Source organism: Eutrigla gurnardus (genome assembly GCF_963514095.1).
Source record: "Eutrigla gurnardus genome assembly, chromosome: 5".
In the NCBI taxonomy this organism is placed as follows: domain Eukaryota; kingdom Metazoa; phylum Chordata; class Actinopteri; order Perciformes; family Triglidae; genus Eutrigla; species Eutrigla gurnardus.
In genome coordinates, this window is record NC_139919.1 from 13,768,767 (window position 1) to 13,779,616 (window position 10,850).

Consider the following 10,850-nt stretch of genomic DNA (forward strand, 5'->3'; position numbering starts at 1 on the left):
AGCAAAAAACAGTTTGCTGCTATATTAATGTTCAAACATAGCTTCTTGAAGCGTTTTGGTATTACTTTGACATTAAAACCAACCAACCAAACAACAATTAAAAATGTGTTTTTTTTTGTTTTTTTTTAATTTATCAGATTTGACTTGATAGCCCATGTTGTTTCTCAAGAAGTGCCTGCATGACACACATGTCAAAGGGGAGTATTATTATTTTGACTTTTAATCATTCTGTAAGAACGTGGTTCTTCTGTTGGAAAAGAAACTCCTGGATTGCAACCTGTAAAACTGCATCAGATGAGACAGAATCAAGTTAAACTGTGGATACTGTCACACTGCACTGCATTAATTCCAATTACCATGTCACACTATTGAACATATTTACTGATAGAGAGACACTAATGTCTAGCAGCTTTAAAACACACCGTGAGCTGGGCTCATTAGAAACCTCCAGGAATGTTCCCTTTGTTGTTTCCAAAGTGATCGAGAGTCGACCCAGCGCCGTCCTTGAGATAATCAGTTCACTCTTGTTCAAGCTGCACTTCTTTATCAGCAATTAAGCCATCAGATAAATGAGGCACAGAACCCCCCCAGCCTCCATAATGATTTACTGCTAAATGGTCTGAAACATGCTCATGCATCCTTCTCAAAACTTAAAGGGGTAAAGCAGTTTTCTGCTCTGATCCGCTGCATCTGATTGGCAGAAGTATTGATTGTCAATACTGTCAGGCCGAAGTGGAATTGACATCAATTCTTACCATGGTCGTTTCCTGGATGGAGCCAAAACTGTTGATGAAAATGTTCACTCTGTCTTCCACGGGAATTCCTGGTTTCAGAAGAGGAAAGAAAAGTTTGTGATATCGAGCCCTCTGCGGCTTCGCAATGACAGCGAGGTATCACTTTGGGTGTAGCTTACAATAACTGTCAGTGTGCTTTGTAAAAAACCCTTGTAAGTCTTTATTTCTGCATATTGTACCTAATAATTCAATTCATTGTTTCACTGATCAGGATTTGTGAAAGACTTTATAGACATTACAAAGTAGCCTAATATATATCCTCTCTCATCCAAGCTAACGCTGTAAACATGTATACGGGCATCTCTCTGCACTCAGCCTTTAACATGAACTAATAAACTTCTTGATGAATGCAGACTGTTCAGCCGCCTTTGAATAAATGATGTCCTTCGAGGTGTTTACTGGAGCCTCTGGGCTTTCACAGACTACATTTGGGATTCACAAAAATTAATGTGCATCATGGATGTGGCACATATGGCATCCCCGCATTAATGCGACCACGTGAGCTAATACACATTCAACAACACTCGTGCTTTCTATAGGGTGTATTAAAGTAGCTCTCCATTTTATAGGCCTGGGCACAGTGATGCACAAGGCACAGTTTAGGATGTAATTTGAGAGATTATGACATGGATGTTAATGGAAGAGGAGCCCTCAGCCCACCCTGAAATCAAGAGCAGATGTTTGGCTGCTGGAGAGAGGGAGCTGATTCTGCTCACAATACATCAAACGGCAAGTTCCAGATATAGCTTCTGCTGCCAAGTGCCAGAGGGTGGAAACTACCTGAAGACTGGCAAAGTCCATCAGTCAGACGCAGAGGTCGTCAATCACCTCTTCTATTATTTTTATGGCCGTCTCCGTGAGACTGAAGGCCAGTACGGTGTGACAGTGTTTACAATGCAAACACTGACAAGATGGATACTTGGTGGACGGTAGAGAATGAAAACAGTGGGATATTCTAGAGAGATAGATCTGAGATAACAGTAATGACATAATATACAAGCTTCGAACTGGATGTTGTTAGGGGATGTTTTTTTACTGTCTTATGTCACAGGTTTCACTCCTACAACAGCTTTTGTATGTCAATCAACACCGTGTTGAACTGTCAGAGGGTAGACAGCCGACCCGAGAATATGTAATATGTAACGCGGTCGTAGAACATGTTAAATATGCAAGTGTACGTATGACAGGAAACTCATTTTCATGAATGTTTCATGCACCATTTATGCAGATACCTGGCCCGCGCACTAAGGAGAAATCTGGAGGCACATATTCATAGTAAACTCGTTATTTTTAATTAGCATGACAGCACTGCAGCAAAAAAATGTAAATTAGGAAGAGACAGATGAAGAGGATAAGAGACTTGCCTTTGAAGTTGGGCCTAATTCTGGGATCATAGGTGAGCAGTAACCTGTTCAAGATGTTGCTGGTTGAATTCTCAGGGACTCGGGCCAGATCCTCAGATGACAGCTGTCTGCAAACAAATAAGACGGAGACTGAACTGTGGGCACGATCATATTAGCAGGTCAAATTAGTGACATGCACAGCACATGCACTAGTACTAGTTTAATTATTGATTTAAATATGACTAAACAGACCAGTTAGAGAAATATTTGGACAATGCGGGGAAAGTAGCCTATGCATGATCACTCAGGTGCCAATTTTCAACCTTCTAGGATAATTCCGATAAATTACAGACAAAAATGTGTGTAAATTTAACAAACATCAGCATGGTAACATGAGGTTTTTTATATCAGGAAATGGTTTTTGGTTTGTTTTTGGAAATTTGAATATGCAGTACGGATGCTTGATACATACAACAACATTATAAAGGAAATTGTGGATATTTCTGGTAACTGAATGGTTACGCCAAGAGTCTTTTAACCACAACATCCCATGTTCAAATCAATCTTTGGGAACTGTGTTGCTCTCTCTGTACTCCCGTTTCACACCTTCTATGCCGTCATCCATCCAATAAAGGTGAAAATTGTCTTGGAACAAGTTAAATTGCAAAGCAAAAAACTGAAAAAACATTTCTCCCATTTTTCTAGATTAAGTTTTTGATGCCTTTCCAATCTTATTCCAATAATAGCATAGATGCCGGTTGTTAGCATCGTGATAAAGTAGCAAATCTGCAACTTTATAAAGCAGCAAATTTGCTAATATTGCCCACTTCTCTCGGCTCCGTTTTTTTGTTTGTTTTCCTAGAGTAGCCCTAATACACCGTCGTACATGTATACTTGTTGTCATAGCAATGGCAAATATCCGGTCAAGCAACTTGTTTACTTCCTCTATGACAAGTGAAAGCTACCGCTAGCATCTTAGCCGATCAATAAACATAGCTATAAGCTATAAGATGACAATTTGGCCCATACAAAAACAACAACAACAATCACCATCAACAGCCATCACCCTAAAGACCTTAACCTTGTGATGTAGTAATGAGAAAAATAAATGCGTACATGTGTGGGAAGTTAGCTAGCATATATGTTAGTTGTTAGCATCGTAATAAAGTAGCAAATCTGCAACTTTATAAAGTAGCAAACTTTTTTTCTCTGAATAATCCCCACCTCTCTCGGATCCATTCTTTTTTTCCTATAGTGCCCCTAATATCGTATACATGTCTTGTCGAGACAAATAGTATAATTTATAGTGTATTTCCACTTTTTAGCCAAAACGAAAGTTTCCATTTGAACCGTCCTGCAAAAAATAGCAAACAAAGCAAAACAGCTGTAAATGACTGCCATAACAAAGTGGTGGGGGGGAAACATGATCTGGCAGGAGAGAAAGGAGAACAAGAAAGCCTCCTTGTGGGTGGCAATGATTCTCCTGCCAAAGAATTCCCCCCTTCTCAAAGCACTTTACATATCATTATGTAAACCTTATCATGCACCGAGGATGAGTTAAAGTGCTCCACAGGAATGCGCGTGCAGCGTGTGTATGTTCTGCGGTTCCTCTGATCAAAGTGAAACACATAATTCCTATCCACTAAACCCCTTTTCTTCCTCCCTCCTCTCTTTTAACAGACCCCTCTGACAACCTCGAGCACAACAGCTAAACTGGAACCAAGTGGTTCTCTTGATCCACAAAGGCATCCGCAGCACTAAACTCGAAATATGTCATCCGGCTTACACTTGCCAATACTGGGACTACATCAAACGCTTTCTCCCTCATTTCAAGAACTTTCATTGTCGAGCCATTTGTTACCATTTATGGAAGTAGCCGTAGCGCTCCATGGCGGAGAGACAGTGGACGGTCAGAGAGGCTTTGTCAGGACATATTGATGTTCCTTAAGACATAGTATTTTCGTTTATCCATGACCTGAAACCTTCCCTATTTATTTAACACTTTCTTAAACACCAGATCGCTGCAGAAGGTCAGCAAAGAGTAAATAAGGAAGCGATAATGCAGTGGCCACAGCAGCATCGCTGCTTTACAAATGTGTCACACTGCAGGTATTCAGTATTTTAAACGCCACATGCTTTTTTTTGGTGGATTTGGGGTTGTTTTCTGGGACGCTCATTGTTCCTAGTTGACTGTGTATCCGTTTCATATCATACTTGAATAGCTGTCATTGAAGCAGCTGATGACATCCGGTCAAACGTGACCAGTGGATAAAGAATGGAAAGTAAGATCCATCAGGTGTAAAATACACAAATGGCTTAGAGACCCACAAAGACCTATTTTCTTTTTGGGGGCAGGTGGGGTATCTTTGGGGGGAGCAGGGTATATGCCACAAATAAGTAGCTATCATCTGAAAGCTGTTAGCCCAAGGATTAGTTTGATGCAGCTTGAATCTGTAATGCATGTGATAATAATAATAAATAATAAATGTGTTTATTGTGTCTATTCAAATGTTGAAAGTGTACAGCGTATAAGGGCTTAGAACCGTATAGTGGAAATGCATTGCATTGCTCATGCCTCATGTGTTGTTGCAGCGGGTTCTGGGTTGATACGCTTATTCCACGGATTTGGTGCAAAAAGTAACCTCATTTGATGACAATGGCCAATTGGCCAATGGCCATTTGTATGGCGAGCACTTCTGTTCTGGAAACTGTTGAGAAACCCCCTTATTGTCATTATACCTACAGGAAATAAATCCTCTTGTGGTTGTAAAGTTTCATGAGGCTTTGAGAAACATATCATTACACATGATATAATACTATCGGGGTCACTTAATCCACACAAGCCTCAGCTTTCCAGTGAAAATGGCTGTGCCAGGGTTTCCCTCGACAAAATTCAGCCTAACTTTGGAGCTTTATTTAGCCTCTGTCCCAAAACACCAGCACGACGTCCTCTAGTTTCATATGATATGTGGCTTTAAAACCAAGCCAATAATGTCAAGGTCACTGGGTCTCAGTGCTTAACTACCAACGTGGGCACCTCGAAAAGGTCATTAAAGGAGAACAATTTCACACATAAAGGTCAATTTATTCGTCACTGGGGTACCGCCCAGCCAAACAGCACATTGTGTCATCATTTGGGCTGTACGACAGCCTGTCTTGTTGTTTATTTAATACTTACGATGGACAGTAGACCTGCTTCCCTTTCCTCTTTCCCTTCTTTGTTCCTTTTTCTTTGGCAGAGCCTCCCTCTAGACAAAGAGAGAGGACCAGCAGAAAGATGGCAAACTTCTTAATGCCCATTCTGCTGCAAGGTGAGCCTGTGGAGTTAAAAACAAAGAGGTCAATGTCTCTTTAATTGTACGTGTGACTTGGCGTGGGTGGAACGATTCAAAGTGAACACTGTGATTTTTCTCTTTTTGCTTTCCTGACACGATGCATGCCCACTTACTCGGGATGCATATCACATTATTGTTAACGTCTGAAATGTAAATGAATCAATCTGACACGGTTTAATCAAGTGGCGCAAGTTCAAGCATAAATCCAATCAGTGGAGTAATGCACCTGAATAACGATGGTCACTCAGGACTCGGCAGGTGACCCTGAAATATCCTCTATACAGGAAAAAAGGCTTAATAATGCTGTTTCTGCACGCAGCTGTAGATTGTCTGTTCCGTCGCCACAGTTGTTTATCACAATCTTTATAAGCGATGTAAATTGGTCAATCCTTTCTCACACACATACTAAAATGTAGGAGATAATACGGTACTGTGTATTTGCCATAAATCTCTTTGTTAGAAAGGTAACAGCACGGTACTATACGCACACTTCCTTGCATTGGTTGATAGGGGCCATTAATCAGCTAGCAGCTATAGTACCTGTGTGATTCATCCCCCATCTAGGAAACCAGTGCCCTTTCATTGCTCAGGGACACTGAGACCAACAGCTAAGCCAGCAGACTAAACCTCCCGCCAGCAGACTGTATATTAACTGAAGCAGTTTATTGTCTAGACAGAGACACTCTCCTTCACTGCCTCGGCCCAGTAACTCCTTGAATGTTCCTCGCCTCGCACATTGATCATCACCTTCTCCGGGGGAAGTCGCTTCCAGCGCTCCATTCAGCGCCTTTTTTGTCCGTGCGAACACCTTGCCTCGCCTGAGCGAACCCTACATAGTTATTGAGAGATTTCTGTTGAATGTGGGGTTGGTCAGTGTTCCCATCGTTGAGGAGAAAGTGGAAATGCTGACCCGCACATATCATATGACAGCAGCTGGAGTGAGGGGGAATGTACCACTTGGCAACCGAGCACGTTTCTTAGAAACCACTTTCTTATATGACCGACAACTCCTACGCCCCATCTTCATTCTAGCATTTCTCCACATGAGAACTCTTGTAACTCTGGTACTTACAGCACATTGTGGCACTAATTTTCACAACTTCTTTTAGCTTGTAGCCCGTTCTTTAAATTTTAACCCTTTGTCACAGGTTTCACGTGTCTTTAAGTGTTGAATGTTCCTTTCTCTGTTTGTTTTTAGTAATTTTATAGAGTTCTAAAAAACTAAAACTCTTCAGTACTTCATGGAAAAATATATTTAAAAATAAAAATATTTTCTGTCTTCTGCTTTCCTATTTCGTGAATTATGTCACAATGAATTATCTCATGACCCTTAAAGATTTCTCTTGTGATGCAACTTGAGAGATCCGACTTTAATATGTTTTACAGTTATCGTTTCTGCTTCATCTTCTTATCTTGGATCAACTCGTGACCATTTAGCCTTAACTTTTGCCTTAAAGGAAAAGTTCGGAATTTTGGACATAGGACCTCATTTCCAACTTACCCGAGTTGATATAGGTCGGTGGAGACCGTTTTCAGCACAATTGGTCCAGTCCTTATAGTTGCACAAGTCAGTGTTGCTAAGCTGGTGTTGAGCTAGCGCACGTCAACGGTAACATCCAGCCTGTCTCTAAAAACAGCTTTAACTGCTCCGCAGAACACCCGAGACAAATGTATTATAACGTCGGACTATCGATGTACATGTCAGTGTTGGTAGTCTTGGGTTTTTGCAACCAGAAGTAACATGAGAGTACAGCTGAATGCTGAATAAGATATTTGTTGACCAAAAACTTTTATGAACAGAAAACTCTGAAATGGTCAAAGTTAAGAAACAAAAAACATGGACTTTGTGGTGGTAATGACCTTTCAATCCCAAGGTAGCCACGCCATAAAGTATACGCTGGGCTGGGTAACAAACCTCAAATTTTACTGTTTAGTACAGAAAATGTGTTTCTGAAAATAGTTGGTGAGAAATAAGTAACGAGGCAACAGAATATTGATTCATATTTGAACAACACTGTTTTTTGTCAGCTTGATCTGAGTGAGAAATACAGAAACAATTCAGGTTTGACCAGCATTTCCTAGTTCGACAGCTTGATCTGACTTTCTTGAGCCTGCTGCCTTCTGATGGACCTTGTTTACTTTATTAAGTGCAGGTGAGTCATGATGATGAATATTCAGATTTTGCACATGGAACGTGGACTCGCCAAGTCGTATCCATCATGTGATTCGATCTCATGCTCTCCATAGAGAAATGAAAAGGATCCTATGGGTTTACACGCATCAACACATTTGGTGTATGTCCACCATTAGCTCCACTGACCAACCACGATACCTGAAGCACTGGTTATGAGAATGTGATCATGTGTTTTCTGTTTTGAGGGTGACTAATGCACCGTATAAGCAGATTTGAGTGACTTGTTTGGTTTTGGTGATCTTGTGCACGTTGCTGTGTGTACAATTGCATACATTTTAGAGGGAGGCCATGATGTGCTTCCATACTAAACTGATACCTGTGCAGAGAAAAGTGGGGTCAGCAGAAATGGAGTCCAGAAATTGACCTTGTCCCTGCCCGAGTCAACTGTGCCACCACTGAAGAATAGTACCCTCGCTCTGTTTTCCGACTCGCAATGATAAAACTGCTGAGGCTCTGTCCTACGTAAAGTGTCTAACAGTGACTCCAGCAGGCTCATGAAGTCTGCCTCCTTGGGTCCAAGGTCAGTATGCAATTCTGCTCTGCCCACATGATTTCCACTGGATGTGCTTTTTTGTAGATTCTGAACTATAATCAAGTCAATTCATGAAAAATAATTCATGTTAAGAAATATTTAGGTAAATGAGTGATTGTTATTTATAAGATGCTGATGTTAATAATGCAATAAAACTATGAACTTATGAATTGAATATTGGTGTAAAAATGTAAAATTGTTATACTTCAACGGGCTAGCTGGTGTTCCTTCAATGCAAATGCTTTAACCCACGATGAAAGGCCTGTGCTTCGCTCATCGAAATTCTGAAATACAAAACAGCCAGAGCTATAGGCGGACTACAGGCTCTCACAACCTGTGGCTTCTCGACGCATCCGCTCTCCTAAAAACACGAGCAAAGTAAGTAACAGACTGACGCTGGACCAGATCCTGGATCAGCGGAGGAGCGAAGGGGGGACGCGCGTGAGAACACAGCACACAGCGACCACCATGACAGAAGGGGGAGGATGCGGGAAGAAGATGCCAGCACATATGAGCGCGAGCATGCGGTTACACATCACACGAGCGCACGTCACGAAACGTAAATAACACGAAAGCTGCTTCATGATAAATCAAGCCGCCACTTACCGTTCGGCTTCGTCACCCGTCAATTTCCTTTAGAAAACTCGACCCAGTAAAGCTGACAGCGCAAACAGTCGTTAACCGAGCCTCCCAGACCAGTCGCCGTATTTCTCTCCCATCATGTCCTCCGCGCTCTCCGCTGAAGCGATTTGTTGAATAATTTTGTTCGAAAAGTTACATCTCGGCAAACTGCCAATTTTTCTTTTGTTATTGCCTCGCCCGGTTTGTTGTTATTTTGGAATCGGTGTGTGTATGGCTGCTGCCCTTTCGCCTCGGCTCGGGAAGCCCAAGATGGAGGCTTTTTTTTTTTGCGTGGTACCTGTCATGCAACATGCGCAGTAGCGGCTGCACGGAGCGCGAGAGCATCAGTCCCGCCGTCAGCACCATGGACAGCCGCTCTCCGCGCCCACTTCATCCACAGCCGCCGCTCCACGTCACGTCGGAGCGTGAATGCTCTCGTGTACGTGATGGGAGCGAACGCCTCACTCTTTATGGCGGTGTGGTATTTAGCAGCAGATGGACGGAGAGCTCCACCATAAAGCAGAAGACTGACGGCAAATTATGGATGCAATATAGTTCAGGCCGGCGCGATAGACTCGGGGCTTCCCCTGATTTTTATGATTATGAATGCTGTGATATTCAAAGACCACTTTAGCTTTACATGGACTCATTTAATATTTTTGAATTATAGTGGTCATTATATTATTTAAATGTAAAAGTGAATGATAAAATAAAAAAGGAAAGACCATATTTTTGAACGTACATGTATATGTATATAATGCATTATAATATTTGTAAAAAAATAAATAAATATTGCAGAAATCTATATCACCACGAGGCCTATTTATTAGCTCAATGTCACATGATCTTCATCATGGAGAAAAACATCCTTCAAGTGACAAGCTGCAGCTGCTGATGAGGATAATGAGATATTGGACCCATCAGCTAAATACACCTTGTGAGTGGTGCCGAGACAGAACTGCTGTTGCCAAGGTCAATAACTCAGTTTTAGCTGTCAGCTATAGTGCGAGTCAGACCGGAGTCATGGTAATGTGTCGATGTGTTTCCCATCTTGGTGGGTGAGTGACCCTTTTGTGCTCGCTAATGAATTGAAGAGCAGATAACAGGCAGAGTGAGTGTGATACATGAATGGATGGATTATATCAGAAGCTTGAAAACTATTTGGAAAAGGACCAAACAGTTACAAGCTCCCCAAATATTATCACTTATTATGGCCTCATAATCGATTTTATATAAAGCCTACGAGTTAAAGGAGTTTTATGAAGCATGTAAAGGACTTTTTTATGCGACACGTGATTGATGTTCCTCTTAAGTACCAAGTGGGAGCTGGTGGGGAGTAAAATCTCAGGATTTCTTTCTGCTCTAGAAATTGGAGGCTGAGAGGCTCACCCAACTAAAACAGTTGACTATAGCTCACTCTTGTCAGAGTGCTGTGTGTATGAGGCTTAGATAAGCTGAACGTAATGTTGACAATAGCTAATATGATGGAGTTTCCTCTCCAAGAGCAGCCACATAGATTCAATCCTGAAAAACTCATTTAGGTGGATTACTCGGCCTGTTACCTCACCTTAAGGAATTACATTTTCAAAATAGAGTTTGTGTCAACATGCTATTGGTACAATTGATATATAACAGCTATCAGCCACTCACTATCAGTATTTATTGTCAAGCCTTAGCTTTCCCGTTTTAACTTTGGATGTCCATATGGCCCAAATAAAAACGTCTGCCTTTTTCAAAATTGGACCCATGAAGTTGATTATCGTGGGAATGCTAGAAATTATGATATTTTGTATGCTACAAACAGAATTCCCTCAACAGATTTGACATTTTGTTAATGCGAACCACAGCATGCGCCTGGATTTGGTTGTGGTTGTCCAACGTTTCCACATAAAGAACCTTTTTCCAAACGTCAGAACTGTTTGTGTCATTTTTCATTCATTTTTTTTGCGTGTTGAGTTGAAAAACGTTTAAAGAACCGAGCAGGAGGCCGGAGCTTTAGTTCTCTCGGTGAAAATAAAATCCATCACAGAA

At 41.4% G+C, this 10,850-nt stretch overlaps 1 protein-coding gene across 2 annotated transcripts in view; it reads right to left on the reverse strand.

Moving 5' to 3' along the window:
• glrbb (glycine receptor, beta b) overlaps nucleotides 1-9,096 on the reverse strand; it is a 28,226-nt gene extending 19,130 nt beyond the window's left edge. Inside the window, exons 1-4 of one of the 2 annotated variants that reach the window (XM_084009733.1) lie at nucleotides 8,805-9,088; nucleotides 5,316-5,454; nucleotides 2,159-2,265; nucleotides 756-823 (exon numbers count right to left, since the gene is read on the reverse strand). In XM_084009733.1, the coding sequence (XP_083865859.1) occupies nucleotides 756-823; nucleotides 2,159-2,265; nucleotides 5,316-5,437 (297 nt within the window). In that variant the 5' untranslated portion in view covers nucleotides 5,438-5,454; nucleotides 8,805-9,088. Of the gene's footprint in view, nucleotides 1-755; nucleotides 824-2,158; nucleotides 2,266-5,315; nucleotides 5,455-8,804 lie in introns of both variants that reach the window. The other variant, XM_084009734.1, reaches the window with a different exon arrangement.
• Nucleotides 9,097-10,850: the final 1,754 nt, after the last annotated feature.